General features: G+C 37.3%; 1 protein-coding gene across 1 annotated transcript in view; it reads right to left on the reverse strand.

The window, feature by feature from the left end:
- Positions 1-8,143: 8,143 nt before the first annotated feature.
- ALPK1 (alpha kinase 1) overlaps positions 8,144-18,436 on the reverse strand; it is a 129,886-nt gene continuing 119,593 nt past the window's right edge. The window contains exons 12-14 of the mRNA XM_036764557.1: positions 16,080-16,242; positions 14,546-14,732; positions 8,144-11,406 (exon numbers count right to left, since the gene is read on the reverse strand). Coding sequence (XP_036620452.1) covers positions 11,213-11,406; positions 14,546-14,732; positions 16,080-16,242 — 544 coding nt within the window. The 3' untranslated portion in view covers positions 8,144-11,212. The remainder of the gene's footprint in view (positions 11,407-14,545; positions 14,733-16,079; positions 16,243-18,436) is intronic.

Raw genomic sequence — 18,436 nt, forward strand, 5'->3', positions numbered from 1 at the left:
AAAACAGACTAAGCCAAATGGTAAAAGAGCCAACGGGGAGAAGAATACCTTAGTCAGCAGAATAGACCAAATGGGAAAAAAGGCACAAAAATTCACTTAGAAAGAAACATTCCTTAAAAAGTAGAATTTGCCAAGTGGAAAAGGAGGTACAAAAGCTAACTTAAGAAAATAATTCCTTAAAAATTAGAATTTAGCAAATGGAAGCTAATGCTTTTATGAGAAATCAAGAAACAATAAAGCGAAATCAAAAGAATGAAAAATAGAAGATAATGTGAAATATCTCATTGGAAAAATAATTGACCTGGAAAATAGATCCAGGAAATATAATCTGAAAATTATTGGCCTACCTGAAAGCCATGATAAAAAAAAAGCCTTGATGTCATCTTTCAAGGAGTTATCAAAGAAAATTGTCCTGATATTCTAGAAACAGGGGGTACAGTAGAAATTGAAAGAATCCACTGATCACCTCCTAAAAGAGATCCCCAAATGAAAACTAGGAATATTATAACCAAATTCCAGAGCTCCCAGGTGAAGGAGAAAATACTGTAAGCAGCCAGAAAGAAACAATTCAAATATTGTGGGGGCACAGTCAGTATAACACAAGATTTAGCAACTTCTACATCACAGAGTTGGGGGGCTTGGGATATGATATTCTGGAGGGCAAAGGAGATAGAATTACAATCAAGAATCACCTACCCTGCAAAACAGAATATAATCCTTCAGAGGGAAAAATGGATATTCAATGAAATAGAGGACTTTCAAGCATTCTTGATGAAAAGACCAGAGCTGAATAGAAAATTTGACTTTCAAATATAAGACTCAAGAGAAGCATAAAAAGATAAACAGAAAAGAGAAATCATAAGGGACTTAACAAAGTCAAACCTGTGTACATTCCTACATGGGAAGATGATATATGTAGCTCATAAGAACTTTCTCATTATTAGAGCAGTTAGAAGGAGTGTATATATAGACAGAGGGCACAGGTGTGAGTTGAGTATGAAGGGATGATATCTGAAAAAATAAAATTAAGGGATAAGAGAGGAATGTATTGGGAGAAAGGGAAAGGGATAGGTAGAATGGGGTAAATCATCTCACATAAAAGAGGCAAGAGTGGAGGGGAAGATGAGTGAAGCAGGGGGGAGAGAGTGAATCTTCCTTTCATCAGAATTGGCTCAAAGAGGGAATAATATACACACTGAACTGAGTATAGAAATGTGTCTACAGGAAAGTAGGAGGGGAAGGGGATAAGAGAAGGGGGCTGGTGATAGAAGGGAGGGCAGATTGGGGGAGGGGGTAGTCAGAAACAAAACACTTTTGAGGAGGGACAGGGTGAAAGGAGAGAGAGAATAGAATAAATGGAGGGGGAGAAATAGGATGGAGGAAAATACAGTTAGTAATAGTAACTGTGAAAAAAATTTCAGAGCAGGTTTTTCTAATAAAGGCCTCATTTCTAAACATGTAGAGAACTGTGTCAAATTTATAAAAATAAGAGCCATCTCCAACTGATAAATGATTAAGAGATATGAACAGTTTCAGATGAAGCAATCAAAGCTATCTATAGCCATATGAAAAAAATGCTCTAACTCACTATTGATTGGAGAAATGCAAATTAAAACAATTCTGAGGTACTACCTCCTACCTATTAGATTGGCTAATAGGACAGAAAAGGAAAATGAGAAATGGTGTAGAGGATATGGGGAAAATGAGATATTAATGTACTGTTGGCACAGTGATGAACTGATTCAACCATTGTGTAAGCAATTTGGAACTACCCCCAAAGGGCTATAAAACCATGCATACCCTTTGACCTAGCAATACCACTAGAAGGTCTATATCCCAAAAAAGATTTTAAAAAGACAAAAAGGAAAAGGACCTATATATGCAAAAATATTTATAGCAGCTCTTTTCTGGTGGCAAAGAATTGGAAACTGATGGGATATCTATCAATTAGGGAATAACTAAACAAGTTGTGGTGTATGATTATGATGGAATACTATTGTGCTATAAGAAATCATGACCAGGATGCTCTCAGAAAAAAACCTGGAAAGGCTTGTATGGGCTCATACAAAAGTGAACTATTTTCAGCAATACAATGGTCCAAGACATCTCTGAAGGACTTATGATGAAAAATGCTGTCCATCCCCAGAGAAAGAACTGATGGTGTGTGAATACAGATGGAAGCATATTTTTTTTAAACTTTCCTCATTTTTCTTGAGGTTTTTTGGGGAGGTCTATGTTTTCTTTCACAACATCACTAATATGGAAATGTTTGCTTGTATAACCTATATTGAATTGCTTGCCTTCTCAATTGGGGGTGGAGGGTGAGGAGGGAGGAAAAGAGAATTTGGAACTCAAACTTTAAAAAAATGAATGTTAAAAATTGTTTTTATATGTAACTGGGGAAAAATAAAATACTAAATAAAGTTTTTTAATAGTGATGGAGAAAATATTAATAACGCAGATTACATTTAAAAGTGTTTCCAGCATACATTTTACCCCCTGGAGAGCCAATCATTAAACATTTATCAGAACATCAATGTATACGTATTTGTGTAATACCAGGCTATGCACCTAAGGTACCTGAATTTGTTTACATTAACATCCTGCCTCACATTCTGTTACTGGCTCATCTTCTTATAAAATTTCTCCTAATATATTCAAAGGCAGTCTAGAGGGTAGGTTTTGGAATACTCTTAGAAATGCCCCAAGTTACAAAAAACTCTCTTTAATTGGCTCAGCCCTTATCCTGAAGTAATTGGGGAAACCTCTTTTCTCATGGACTAATTTTCTTCTCTCTCTCTCTCTCAATTTCAAACTACAAACTTAAACAAAATCATTGTTTTATGAAAATTATTTTTAAAATTAAACATTTTTTCTCTTTCTCTGCTTCGATAGTGGTGGGGTGGGGTGTAGAAAAACAAAACTTTTGTAATAAATATACATATTCAAAGGGAAAAAATCTTTACATTGACCATGTCCAGAAATTTATGTCTCATTTCACATCTTGAGTCTAACATCTCTCTTTGAGGACATGTGTAACGTGCTTCATCATTGATCTTCTAGTATCATAGTGGGTGATTGCATTAATCAGAATTCTTAAGTTTTTCAAAATTGTTTATCTTCATAATCTTGTTGTTTTTGTATAAATTATCCTCATTTCTGCTTAGCTTACTCTGCATCAGTTCATACAAATCTTTTCAGGTTTCTCTGTAATCATCCCTTTCATAATTTTTATGGCAAAATAATATTCCATTACATTCGTATTACATAATTTACTGTACCATTGCTAAGTTGCTGGACATGCCCTTAATTTTTAGTTCTTTGCTACTATAAAAAGGGCTGTTACAAATATTTCAGTAGATGTTGGTGCTTCCTCTTTGACCTCTTCAGAGTAGAGGTCTAAGACAGGTATCACTGAGTCAAAGGGTATATGCTTAGTTTAGTAACTTTGGGGGCATAGTTACAAAATGCTTTCCAGAATGGCTGGACCAATTCATGGCTCCACTAATAGTACATTAATGTGCTTTTTTTCTTATAGCCCTTCCAACATGTCATTTTCCTTTTTATTTAAAAAATCATCTTTGCTAATGTAATGGAAATTCAAAGCTGTTTTAGTTTGCATTTCTCTAATAGTCATTTTGAATATTTTTTTCTTATTTCTACTGATAGCTTGCATTTCTTCCTTAGAAAATTTCTCATTCATATCCTTTGGTCAGTTGGGAAATTGTTTTTATTATAAATTTGAAAAAATTCCTTATGTATCTTAAAAATGAGACCTTTAGTAGAGAAACCTGCTGCAAAGAATTATTTCTCAGTTAACTATTCTCAATCTAATTATACTTGTGTGTGAGGTAAATAAAATGTGAAGACTTCACAGGGAAGATATGTATAAATATATATCTATATCTATACTAAGAAATGTTTAAAAATCAAGAAATAGGGAAATGAAAAAAATTCTGAGGCCATGAGAGTCTGATGGCTCAGCCTCTGGGAAAGTTTACCCTGAAACTTTGTGTTCTTTCTTCTGGTTCTGGTTTAAAGATTTCCTCAGTAAAACAGGGTCACTGTGACCTGCTTTCCTTTCAACTCCCTCCCCCAGAATCCCTTGGCCAGATGAGTGACAAGCCATAAAGGCAACTTATGGTACCTGCCATTAGAAACTAGCCATGAATTATCAACCCCAATATTTCCTGACCAAGGGACTAAAACAAGCCCTGGATAGAGCAGAAACATTTTACCCTTCTAGGAGTCTCTTGGACCAAAGTCCAACCCAGATAAAGAATGAATTCCTTTAAGGAATATTATTTTCATAAACATAAGTATTATGGTCAAATACACATAAATAAAACAATTTATCAGCAATTAATAAAGAAAATAATTGGGAGAAAAGTCATGGGATAGTTCATTGTAGGTGACTTCTAAAGAATACCCAGATATTGTCAGATAGCAATATGACCATAATGAGTTTTGATGTTCTGTTTTTTGTGGGGTGTTCTCCCCTCACCCAACATTCTTTTGGGGGGGGGCGGTGAGGAATAAGTCTCTCTTTCACTCAGACTAGACTACTGCAATAACACACAGCCTTACCCACTGCTGGTTGACGAGGGAGCTTTGACTTTCTCCCCCTCCATTTATTCTATTCTCTCTCTCCTTTCACCCTGTCCCTCCTCAAAAGTGTTTTGTTTCTGACTACCCCCTCCCCCAATCTGCCCTCCCTTCTATCACCAGCCCCCTTCTCTTATCCCCTTCCCCTCCTACTTTCCTGTAGACACATTTCTATACTCAGTTCAGTGTGTATATTATTCCCTCTTTGAGCCAATTCTGATGAAAGGAAGATTCACTCTCTCCCCCCTGCTTCACTCATCTTCCCCTCCACTCTTGCCTCTTTTATGTGAGATGATTTACCCCATTCTACCTATCCCTTTCCCTTTCTCCCAATACATTCCTCTCTTATCCCTTAATTTTATTTTTTCAGATATCATCCCTTCATACTCAACTCACACCTGTGCCCTCTGTCTATATATACACTCATTCTAACTGCTCTAATAATGAGAAAGTTCTTATGAGCTACATATATCATCTTCCCATGTAGGAATGTACACAGGTTTGACTTCCTTTACTGTAAAAGTACGGTAAGAGAATGGAGAGGGTCTCCCCCTCCCCTTATCCTATTCTCCTCCTTTAGATTTATAGATGTCACCTCAGTTGTAATCATTAACTAAGGGAATGGGAATTGGAGTTTCTGTGCCTCAATTTCCCGGTTCTTTGTCTAGCTTTCATGCTCAGATTGTAAGCCCACCTCCCAGCCAATGGTGAGAAGGGTCAGAGGTGGGCGGGAATTCTCTTGTGTTAGGTATAATTATTAGTGCTTTGCCTTTTGTAAAGCGCCTCCTTTGCTGGTTCTGCTCTGTGCTAGCAGAGGACGCCCAATTCTTGAGAACTGAATAAAATTTATTTCTGCTCCTACCCTGAGATGGCTCCTTATTAACTTTTAGCTGGTGAGGGTTTTTCATCCCACACACACGGATTCGTTTTCTTTATGCAAAACTGTTTTAATTTTACGTGATCAAAATTATCCATTTGATCTTTTGTGATTCTCTTTGGTGCTTGTTTTGTCATGAACTCTTCTACTACCCATAAATATGAAGTGTAATTTCTTCCTTATTCCTTTGACTTTTAAATGATGTGACCTTTTATATTTGTCATGTATCCATTTGGAGTTTATATTGGTATATGGTATCAGGTGTTGGTCTACATCTAATTTCTGCAAGAATGCATTCTAGTTTTCCAAGTAGTTTTTGTGGAATTCCTGTAGTTGGAGTCTTTGGCTTTATTGACTACTAGGCTACCAGGTTTGTTTGCTTCTACAGTTTATGTACAAAATCTGTTCCATTATTTGACCTCTTGATTTTTTTAATTAGTACCCCATCTTTTTGATAATTACTGTTTGTAGTTTAGTGTGAGATCTAGTACTTCTATGACCTATTCCTTCCCATTTCTTAAATAATTTCCTTTGAGGTTTTTTTTAACCTTTTGTTCCTTTGAATGAATTTTGTTATTATTTCCTATGGTTATCAAGAAGTTTTTGACAGCAATAATTGTATGGTGCTGAATAAATGTAATGGCATTTATTGTACTATATTGTAACTGTAATGGCAAGCAAAATGGGACTTTTCACTGTTCTTTGTTTGAATGGGGCATTAAGTGGGATCTTTTTGTCTTGGAATGTTTCTCAGCACTAAGACAATCGAGAGTCATTGAATTGTATATGATGTGGTGCTGGTGGTTGGAGTTTTCCCACACTTTGTTAGTGATTTCTCACACTCTTAATGGTGAGCCTTGAGCCCTTGGGACCCTGAGATGGGTATACAAGATCCAAGGTTGGTATTTGACTTTTGGGGGTACACTCATTGAAAAAATGAGGGTGATGAGACTCTGGGCAAGCCTTTGAACCTGCCCCCAGCTCTGTAACCCAGACAGACAGATGTTGGTGCTTCTCTGGTAACTATGAATTGTGATTTGAATCAGACAAGGTCTGTCTGTCGATGTTTGTAATTTCTGTTTGTATTTGCCTTGAAGTTCAGGAGGCTGATCTTTTCACCCTGAACTAAGTGGATGATATATGTATGTTTGATTAAACCGAGATTGTTAACCTCTTAAAATTGCTTTCCTTAGAAAAGCAGATCAAAGAAACTGTGCTAGCAGCCTTTCCTGTGTGCTGTTGTTGTTGGTCTTACATGGCCACAGTAGTTGCTAGCAACACTGTTGTTAGAGTAACATTGCCATTTTTATTACATTGGCTTGGCCTACCCATTCATAAGCAATTAATCTTTTTCCAATTATTTAGGTCATTGTTTCCATAAAGAATGTCTTACAGTTGTATTGAAATAACGATTTGCATTGTCAAATGGGCCAGTTTACATCAGATTAAAACATCTATTTCTAAAATCATTGCTATTGTCACAGAATCTAAGAGTTGAAAAAGTCCTGGGAGGCCATCTGATCCAATGCCTTGTTTAGATGATGACATTGCTTCAACATATCAAACATTAGCAGGGGCTTGAAATTGACCTTTAGACAAACAATTATTTTATTTTGATTTGGTCTTAGTTTTATAATCACTCAACAAGATATTATAATGGCAACAATAAGATGGAAATCTTGATGGAAATCAGACATTAGGACACAAGTAGTGCCAGAAAGAAGAAGTCCATTTAAAACTGGTCCCTATTTGACTATGATGTCCTTGTGGGAGGGACTATTTTTGCCTCTCCTTGTGTCTCCAGTGCTTGTCAGTTCCTGGCACATAGTAGGCATTTAATAAGTGCTAGGTGACTGACTGACTGAAAATGTACAAAGAATTAAGTAAGATTTTGAAATCATCAAGATACAGCAAATAACCAAAAGTATAACTTATTATAGATTTTTAAAAAAGTAGCAGTTGGAGTCTAAGGCATTCTATATTAGGGCTCAAGATTGGCTTACAATGAATGGAATTAAATGTGAAATATTTAATTATTAACAAAATGAGGTTTACTTAGCCTTACTTAGCTTACTTACTTGGAAAGGATATTCCAGAAGAATACGGTACTTAGCTTAGGTAGATGTGGCTCACCTCATCTCCATAGAGAATCATGTCTGATCAACAGGGCAAGCGCTGGTGACTCTTAAGCCTGGACATCTGTCAAGTTATGGGCTGGCCTTTTTTATGCCCCTAGACAACCAAGAATCCATGACAACTGCCTGGGCTTTAGGCCCTTGGGCCAATCAAGTCTCAGAGTCAGTTTCCTGTCTTTTGTGGGGGAGGGAGGGAAATAGGCTTAGTTAGCTATGTGGCAGGGAACTTGATGTATTGACTTACTTTTCTCTTATTATTAATTATTTGGAGCAAGCTTCATGTGGTTGTTAGTAGTTTGTCAGTCTTCTGAGAGCTATTTGTTCTCATCATTTGACTGTATCTACTAGGGAATGGCTCTTGGTCTTATATATTTGTGTTTCTCTATATATCTTGGATATCAGATGCTTAAAAGAGATATTTGATGTAAAGATTTTTTTTCCAATTGAAATCAGCGAATATACTTTTTTAAAAAAATGTTAAAAATTTTATTTTTATTGTGAATTTATCAAAAAACAAAATGAGCATTTCCATATACAAAGTAGGATATAAAAAGGTTGTACACAAAACTGAGAATTTCTACTACATATAGCTGGCTTTTCCATTTACTTTACATAATACATCTAACATTTAACTTTCAGAGCTTTCCTGATTATGCATGCTTCCTTTTGGCCTCCCTTCTTTTCTCTCATATGCATTTTATACATATACTTTCATTTCATTTTTATTTTTTCAATAAACATTTATTTTCTGCCCCCTCCTAACCTTTCCCTCATTAGAAAAAGCACACACACACACAAGAAAAACCTTGTCACAAATATGCATAGTGAAGCAAAAGAGATTCTCACTTTGATTGTGTCCAAAAGAGTATATCTCATTCTACTTTATCTCATACACTTTGAGCTCATCACCTTTCAGTCTGGAGGTATGTCATTTGCTTCTTCATCTATCATCTGGAATCCTGATTCATCACCGATCATCAGTCTTGAATTTTTCCAGAATTGTTTGTCTTATATAAATTGCTCTTCTGATTCTGCTCACAACACTCTGCATCACTTCATAAAATCTTCCCAGGTTTCTCTGAAAACATTCCTTTTGTCATTCCTTATGACATGCCCTTATATTGATATGCCATAACTTGTCCAGCCACTCCTCAATTTATGGGCACTGCCTTAGTTTCTAGTTCTTTTCCACTACCCAAAGAGCTTTCATAAATGTTTTTGTGCATGTAGATCCTTCTTCTTTTTATTTGATCCCTTGGGGGAATTAGTCCAGTAGTAACAGTATAGTCAAAAATCATGCAAATTGATGACTCATTAGATATTCCCCAAAGTTCCAAATTGCTTCTAGAATGGATGAACCAATTCATAGATCTACCAATAGCACATTAATGTCCCTGTTTTCCTATAACCCTTCTAACCTTTGTTATTTTATTTTTTTGGTCAACTTTGCCAAAAATACTTTGTTCTTCTGATGGGTATGAGGTAGAACCTCAGAGTTCTTATAATTTGTATTTCTCTAATTTTTAGTTACCTGGAGAATGTTATTCATTTGGTTGCTGATAGCTTGGATTTCTTCCTTAGAAAATTTCCTGTTCATATACTTTGATTATTTTTTAATTGGGGACTGGCTTTTATTCTTAAAAATTTGAATTTGTTATTTTAGATATCTTGGAAAGAAGACCCTTATCAGAGAAACTTTCTACAAAGATTTTTTTCTCAGTATTTGCCTTTAAATTTTAGCTGCAATGGTTTGCTCCCATATTTTCAGTTGAAACCAAGAGTGCAGAGGAATTGCAGGTCCTATAGAGAGAGTTTCGTCCAAACTGGAACAAACTAAAGAAACTTAACAGCATCTTTATCTTACAGGATAAAAATTGTGGTAAGAGTGGGTGTCGGGAGGAGTCACTCATCTTGTGGAGCCTGTGGACACCTTCCCATGGCTTGCCATACTCCTAGTGAGGGTGAGAACCACCCAAAGCAGTGATGAGAATTAAAAAACAAAGACCTGGGAGGAAGATAGGTGTGCTGGGAATGGGAGCAGGCAGGGGAAGAGTTAAAACCTGGAAGAGTGTTGTTGTCCATCTATCAGAGGCATGAAACCAAGGCCATGATTTTATTAGTGGCTGTATTCTCACAAAGAAAATATGGAAATGTCTTTACTATTGTCACCAGGGACAATATATTGGTCTATAAAATATCTTTTGTCACATAGCACTGGTACACCTTATTCCAGTAAATACATATGCTGATGGACGTTTTCACCAGGGAGAATGCTGATGGGCCTGGTGGTATATACCTGTAATCCCTGTGACTGCCAAGGTTGAGGTTGGTAGATTGCTTAAGCTACGGTGGGGCTAAAAGCTGATCACCTTTCTGTGCTAATTCCAATGAACACTGTAATGTACCCTGGTAGCCACCAGGGTCCTAAAGAAAGCCAGACTAACCCAGGTCAGAGAAGAAAGTCAAAGCTTCCTTGTCAACCAGCAGTGGGTAAGGCTGTGTGTTATTGCAGCAGTCTAGTCTGAGTGAAAGAGAGACTTATTCCTCACCGCCCCCCCCCCAAAAGAATGTTGGGTGAGGGGAGAACACCCCACAAAAAACAGAACATCAAAACTCATTATGGTCATATTGCTATCTGACAATATCTGGGTATTCTTTAGAAGTCACCTACAATGAACTATCCCATGACTTTTCTCCCAATTATTTTCTTTATTAATTGCTGATAAATTGTTTTATTTATGTGTATTTGACCATAATACTTATGTTTATGAAAATAATATTCCTTAAAGGAATTCATTCTTTATCTGGGTTGGACTTTGGTCCAAGAGACTCCTAGAAGGGTAAAATGTTTCTGCTCTATCCAGGGCTTGTTTTAGTCCCTTGGTCAGGAAATATTGGGGTTGATAATTCATGGCTAGTTTCTAATGGCAGGTACCATAAGTTGCCTTTATGGCTTGTCACTCATCTGGCCAAGGGATTCTGGGGGAGGGAGTTGAATGGATATAATCATCACTAAATAACTTTAATCTGAAAATACCTAGGACAAATACATGGATTAAAGGCTGAGGACTTAGCTTGAATACAGATTTTTCTGAGTTTGGGGAAATTATAAGTTCTACAGGTGACATGATGTAGTGACTAAAAAGTGGAAGCCAAGAAAACCCTCTGACACATACTGATTATATGGCCCTGGGCCAGTATCTTACCTTCTCAGGGCCATGGGTATCTTTCTAAGGCTCTAAGTTAAAGAGAAGGTGCTTTGGTAGAGAGAATTTCTTCACCTGGGAGTTCCCTGTACAATGAAATCACAAGTGTGGTCTTTATCCCTATCCCTCCTTATTCAATAATAATGCACTTTCATAATAACAACAGTTGGAGATAGCCAAGAATATATCTTCATGATGTCTCAAAGGTAAAAACAAAAAGCCCATTACACAGACATATTTTTAAAAATAATATTAAACATCTGTATGTTTACTTATTAATGACGTCCAGATAGTTAACTGATTTTTTTTGGTGTTCATCTAGATTACTGTCATTTTGTAGAACTAAATTTATTGTTTCAACTATATTGCTGTTGAAGAAAAATATATGCCTAACTAAGCTTTTCAATTGGAGGTCTAGTTAAAGAAAGTCGATGGCAGATTTCATTACATTCCGCATGCTGATTGTTGAAGAAATAATAAATGCCCCTTTCTCCAAAGTTAGTAGTCACATCTTTATGATCAAGAGAATGAATCTGGGGATCTGTGAGGTAGATGACTCCTTTCCCATTACCGGTCACCCAACCTATGATAAAAGAATTTTTGAGTTTTAGATTTCTTATGAAATATCATTTCAGTATTGTAGAATGATAACATTTCTAGAATATACTTATTTAGAGCAGGAGTTCTTCACCTGGGGTATATGAAACTTGTTTTAAAATATTTTTTTCAAGTCTTTCAATATAATTGGCTTCTGTTGTAATCTGATATATGTGATTTTATGCATCTAACAACATTATTTTGAGAAGAGCTCTATAGATTTCACCAGACTGCCAAAGGGGTCCAGCACACACATAAAAAAGGTTAGTAACCTTTGACTTAGAGAGATACCTAGTAAATTTTATGATAGCCAGGATGTTAACAGAATGTAGTGTTCCAATGAATGCATTTATGCTAAGAGTTGACCTCGATCAATCTCCCAGACTCATTTTACAACATTTAAACTAATGATAATAGCTAACATTTATATTGCACTTTAAGGTTTGCAAAGTGCTTTGTAAATTTTATCTCATTTCATCCTCACAACTACAGATGAAGAAACTGAGGCAGACAAAGGTTAAGTGACTTGCCTAAGGATACCTCTAGTAAGTATATGGGGTAGGACTTGAGCTCAGGTTGGATTCAGAGATTTGAATTTTATCCACTTTACCATCAAACTGCCTCCTGAATGAAGGAGGAATTGGATTTTGGCTTAATAGATGACCAACTCTCTAAGGTCTAGATGCAATAAAATAAATTTAAAATGAAGACTGACTCTATTGTTATTTTAATACTCAAAAGATCGGTGATATCATCAGGTGGTTTCATTGATTGCTGTGTTCAGAGAAATTCATCCCAAGTCTTTGGTCAGCCTCTCTGAACTGGATGAGGTTGATTCTATGACAACAAAGTCCCACCATTTGCAGCTTGGTATGACCTTCCAGTGATAGCATTTTCTTACCATGGCCTTTAAGAAGCTATAGTCATCTCTAAAGGCAGCAAGCTGGTGTAGTGGATAGCGTGCTGGGCCTACAGTCTGGAAGACTTATTTTCCTGAGTTAAAAACTGCCCTTAAACATTCACCTTCCATGTGACCCTGGGGAAGTCACTTAAACCAGTTTGCCTCAATTTCTTCATCTGTAAAATGAGCTGGAGAAGAAAATGGCAAATCGCTCCAGTATCTTTGCCAAGAAAACCCCAAATGAGGTCACAAAGAGTCAGACACAACAAAACAACTGAAAAACCACAAGAAGTCATCTCTAAGCCACAATGAAACAAAAGAGATCTAGGCTTACTCTTGAAACACTGAAACTGTATTTGAGCATAATATAATCTCTCTTTGATGATTAAGAAGGTCCTTCAAGGTTGCTGAGTGTACCCAAGTCATCATTCTGAACACCAATGGTCATTGTAATGTAAATGCATACGGTGGAGTTAACAGAGTTGTTTTGGGTAGAATTCCTGGTTAAAATGTTTGTTTTCTTCTTGTTGTTGTTTTTTATTATGTATTTTTACAGAAACCAAAAATAAAAATATCCATGCAAATAATAAAAGGAGTTAAATGTAAGTATGCATTTAAAATTTTAACATATCTTACTCAATTCCAGTTCTTTATCTTTCACTCAAACTATTAGCTTTATCAGGTAGGTGGAGACTGAGTTAATGGAATTGTCATTTTTCAGCTGTGTCCAACTCTGTGACTCCATTTGGGGTTTTCTTGGCAAAGATACTGAAGTCATTTGCCATTTCCATCTACAGCCCATTTTGCAGATGAGGCCAACAGAGTGAAGTGACTTGCCCAGAGTCATACAGCTACTAAGTGTCTGAGGCAAGATTTGAATTCAGGAAGATGAGTCTTCCTGACTCCAGGCCCAGCAATCTATCTACCGTGCTAGTCAAATCCTACCTTGGGTACTTACAAACTACGTGATTTTGGGTAAGGTACTTAACTTTCAGTCTCATTTTCTTCATCTTTAAAAATGGAGATAATCTGATTGAATTGAATTGTCAGTTTTAGAAACTGTAGTAAAATTTTTATGCTACTAAAACCTCCTAATGAAATACCTACTTCGTTGTTGTGAAAAATCAATGAAAAAATAAATATATGTAAAGCATTTTTTAAGCCTTAAAGTGTTAAAACTGCACTAAGATTTTTGGGTCACCCTGTATCATCATCGTTACTATCATCCTCATCATATATCATCGTGGTCATCATCATCAAAGTTGCATGACTTCTATGACAGATATGAATAAGAAAATAAGGAAGAGTTCAGAAGGTGTTGTCAAAGATGCAGTTGTCACTGACTACGACACAGGCATCACTTTCTATGCCTTTTGGGCACACGTGCCTTAACACCTCTAGTAGTCTTCTATTTTATTCCAATTTATTGTGTGAGTTGCTCCCCACCAACACATAGCAGAGTAGAACACAAACAAAAACGTTTTGGGAAAGCCACCCAAATAACCAGACTTATTTGAATTGCTCTGCCCTGCCACACAGAGGTCTCACTTGATTGACTCTCACTGTTTCTTTTGAAAGACAGTCACAATAAGAAGACTAATTTAGAAACACCAACTCAGAAGCTTGGACCAGCTTTGATTTTTTTTGAAGTAAGTTAAGAGGGGAAAAAAAAAACAGGCCAGTAGCTTCATAAGGGTTGCTGTAAAAACCTATTGCCTTACTTGTCCTACAGATCAATTGACCAGCCTCTTTGATTGAGGGAGGCATCTTACAATGTCATCTGTACAGTAAGGGTAAAAGTCTGGAAGAAGGAAGTACTGGAGAAAATTTAATAAGCAAGGAATCAGTGCCATTCAACCCTGTTAGTGGGAGATTTAAATGGTAATTCATGATTTTATAGTGGAATCTGGGGTTATAGGGAACTAGATCCACTCAGAAATTATGCAAATTCTAGCACCTTGTGTTCAGTGGTTATTCAACACATGTTTATTGAATTAGATTTAATTGTGACTTTTAGAAGCAGCAGTATCATTTTTAGGTTACTAGAGTTTCATTTACAAAATGAAAAAAGAAACTGTCTCCCTTAATCTGGAGCAGAATTTTACATCCTAAAATGGATTATTGTCAGGAATGTAGACAGATAGACAGGCAGACGTTCACATATGTAGTACACAAGATTATGTTTGACTAGCAAGTGATGAAAGTGGCCAACATTGACACATACCTTGCAAATCAACCACAACATTAGTGTGGTTGGAAAACTCGTAACAAAAATGTCCATAAGCCAGTCCATATTCCGTGGCTTTGTACTCCGTTTTCACTACTTTTGTGTTATTGGATAGTTTAACAAATTCTCCCAAAATGTAAGGTTCCACACTGACACATCCTTTAATTGTCTTGCCCTCTAAAATCTGAAAGGCAACAAAGAGTGGTCTTGACAAAATGGGGAATGGAAAGAGTACATTGTTTAGATTTGGGTTTGGATCCTGCCTCTTCCATTTATCTGTGTGACCTTGGGAAAGCCATATAACTTCTCTAGGCCTGTTTTCTCACATATAAAAAGGGATAAATTTACCCATTCCCAGAGTGGTAAAAAACTCTGTCCAGACCAGTTACTCCTTAATCAGGTGAGTGAGATAAGGCTCAACTGCTTAATCATATCCAGTTCAGGAGAGTAGATCCTTTTCCTTGCTGGCTTCTGGTACCAGAATATGTCCACAAATCCCAGGCTCTTATTTTTAGGAGGGGCTCAGAAGTTCCTAGGCTTCCTTTGTCTTAGGCACATATGTGTATGTATATGTATGCACACACAGGTTTGTGTGAATATACATGCATGTATCTGTAAATATGTATATACATATGTGTGCGCATATGTTTTGTGTATATATGTATATATGTGTGAATATTATGTGTGTGTCTGTATACAGAGACATACACATATGGGGTGTGCTGGTAAATGTTTAACAATAGATCATCCAAAAATGCATGCAAAACACACTTTTAAATTTAATATGCATATCAACATTTTCTCCATTACTTTCTTAAGACTGGACAGTGATCAAAGCATTAAATCAAGCCTTGATTTGTAGCATTTGCCAATTTCCAGAGGTGTAAGTGTTCATGCTGAAAATTTAACAATTGGCTGTCTTGGTTCAGTAAGAATCAGCTCCAGCACACCAACGAATCAATCAATAAACATTTATCAGGTGCCTACTATGTGCCAGGCACTGTGCTAAGTGCTGGGAATACAAAAAGAGGCAAAAGACAGTTCTTGTCCTCAAGGAATTTACACTATGGAAATCCCAATGAAGGGATTATCTTGACCAAGGCAGATGAACATCTGATGTTTCTAACACTTTGCCTGAGAGTGATGAGAGGTTAAATGACTTTTCTGGGTTCATTTAGCCAGTCTGCGTCAGAGGCAGGAATTGAACTTTGGTTCCAATGCTGATTCGCTACCCACTATGCAATACTGCCTTCTATATTTTATATAGACTCATAAATCTAGAATCGGAAGGCACTCAGAGAGCACCAAGCCCAAGCTCCCCCTCCCTTTTTTCGGATGGGGTAACTGAGGCCCAGGTAATAACTTGCCTAAGGTCACACAGATTTAAAATGTCAGAAGTAGGATTTGAATCCAGGTCCTGTGACCAGAGCCTTTGCTCCTTCTACCATACCATATTGTTTCCTGTTTATTCTTTCAGGGAGGCACTTGTTTAGGAGTCCATCCCTGTTGTGATTTATAATGAATTTCTTACCAGCAGTACTGTGGATGGGATGTAGAAGATCTGTGTTGGTATGTTTTGCTCATAGAGTCTTTTGTTAAACTCTGTGACATAGTATTGTGCGGTCATCTGCCTCTCCACATCAACAAAATGGTGCCAAAGTCCTTTTTGTGACTTATATTCTTTTCCGACGTATCTATGGGGGACAAAAATAAAGAGACACTAGAACAAGCTCCCTAAACCCAGGATAGAACAGGAGAAGAAAATGATTCAATGTATTTGAGTGGGGTTTGAAAAGCATAACAATATACAACCAATATCCAAACTCTATACAAACACAAGGTAATATTATAGCTTTGCCTCTCACTGACAATTTTATTTCCTATATCTAGAGACTTCGATGGTTTTGCTATAGCAGAAGCTGAGCATAATTTGATCCTGAGCTCCCTTCTATCAAAGCTACTGGCTGTAAGGAGAAGGTGTCTATTTGGTGTAGCATTGTACCTGACACCCATTAGTACAAGGATTGGGAAGCAGTGTGATTCAGTGGGAAAAGCCCTGGATTTGGACTTAGAGATCCTTTGTTCAAATCTGGACTCTGATGCTTACTACCTGTGTGATCATGGGAAAGTAATTTAGCCTCAGTTCCTTATCTGAAAAAGAGAAGGTTGGATTGGATGAATTCCTTTGTAGCCCTAAACCTATAAGATTTAACTAAAATATATGGTTTTTAAAAAGCCCACAATTAATCAGTTCAGCAGAAGGCCTGTGTTTATTTATTTTATACAGAAGATAGAAGGGCCATCTCTAGTCGTCTTAATTGATATCTTGCCACTGGACCCAGATGGCTCCGGAAGAGACAGTGAGTCTGGTTCTTTGCACAGCCCTCCCTCACTTAAATCCAATTCACTTGCGAGTCATGGTACCACCTTCCTGATGTCATGGTCCTCTTCCACATACAACAATCTGCAGAGGACTGATCAGGTGATTTGCTTGTTCAATCTGAAGGTGCTGCAGGGAGGCATGGTTCCCAGTAGAGGTTATAGACATGTGCATTGGCATCTCGTTGGGTGGACTGAGGACATGGTTAATGTCTTCAATGTCTTGAGGCCACCCTTTCACCCTTCACTGAGATTGAGAGATCCAGTCTCATCAACGAGGAATGATTTGGTTGGATTTGGCTATTATGGATGAGAGCCACCCCTTTGTGCTAGTCCTAAAAAGAACTGACAGATCTTGGTAGCTCTTACTTAGAAAGTTCCCAAGACAGTTGAGCATAGACAGGAAAACTGTAGGAAAACTCTGGATAAACTGTAAGTCTCAGGGTGTGAGAGAAAACAATGAAGTTGCATGTTTTATCTGTCATGTATCAAGGGATAGTGGTGAAAGAACCTGGACTTATCTTGGAAAGAAGAGGATCCTGGGACACAGTCTTCTAAAAAAGGAGGAGGTAGTGTACCTGGGCAACACCAGCCTCTTAGAAAGAAGATCTCACAGATAGTCTGAGAACTGGAGGAGCAATAGGGATGATATATAAGAAAAACCTGGGTTTTTCTCTCTGCTATTATAGTGAGTTATTGAGACACTGCAGTTCCGATAGGCAAGGAGCTTGCCTTTTCAGGAACCCCAAACACATTTCCCTTCTGAAGAAATCCAAGTCCTTACTTAGGCTAGTACCAAGTAAGTACTTGAAGATGGGAATTACCAGTATGTCAAGAGATTGTTGCTCTAGCAACCTTAAATTTGTTTCTCTTCTAGGGAGAATTAGTACAAGCCTAGAGCTTGGGAGTTTGGTGCTCAAAATGAGTCAACAGGGTGAAGTGAGAGTTCCAAATAGGAATGTAATCTTGGGGTGCATTTAGAGAAGCATAGCCTCCAGGAAGAAGGAGGTGATTGTTCCTTCTCCTATACTCTGGTCAGACCATAACTGGAATATTATGTTTAGTTCATGGTCATGGTGGATAGAGCTCTGGGCCTGGAGTCAGCAAGACCCAGGTTCAAATCTGGTCTCAGACACTTACTGGTTGTGCGATCCTGGGCAAGTCACTTAACCCTGTTTGCCTCAGTTTTCTCATCTGTAAAGAGAACTGAGGAAGGAAAGGACAAATCACTTCAGTACCTTTGCCAAGAAAACCCCAAAAGGGATCACAAAGAGTTAGAAACGAATGAAAATGACTCAACCACTACCACCACATTTAAGGAAGGATGGTGAAGGGCCTTAAGTCCATAATATTGGATGATTTAATGAAAGAGCTGGGGATCCTTATCTTAGAGAAGATAAAGCTCAGGAGGGCCATGATAGCTGCCTTCAAGAACTTGAAAGGCTTCAGAAGAAGGGCTAGATTTGTTCTGATTATCCCCAGAAGACTGGACTAGGACAGAGGTGGGGA

The sequence above is a fragment of the Trichosurus vulpecula genome, chromosome 6, assembly GCF_011100635.1.
Source record: "Trichosurus vulpecula isolate mTriVul1 chromosome 6, mTriVul1.pri, whole genome shotgun sequence".
NCBI classification, from domain to species: domain Eukaryota; kingdom Metazoa; phylum Chordata; class Mammalia; order Diprotodontia; family Phalangeridae; genus Trichosurus; species Trichosurus vulpecula.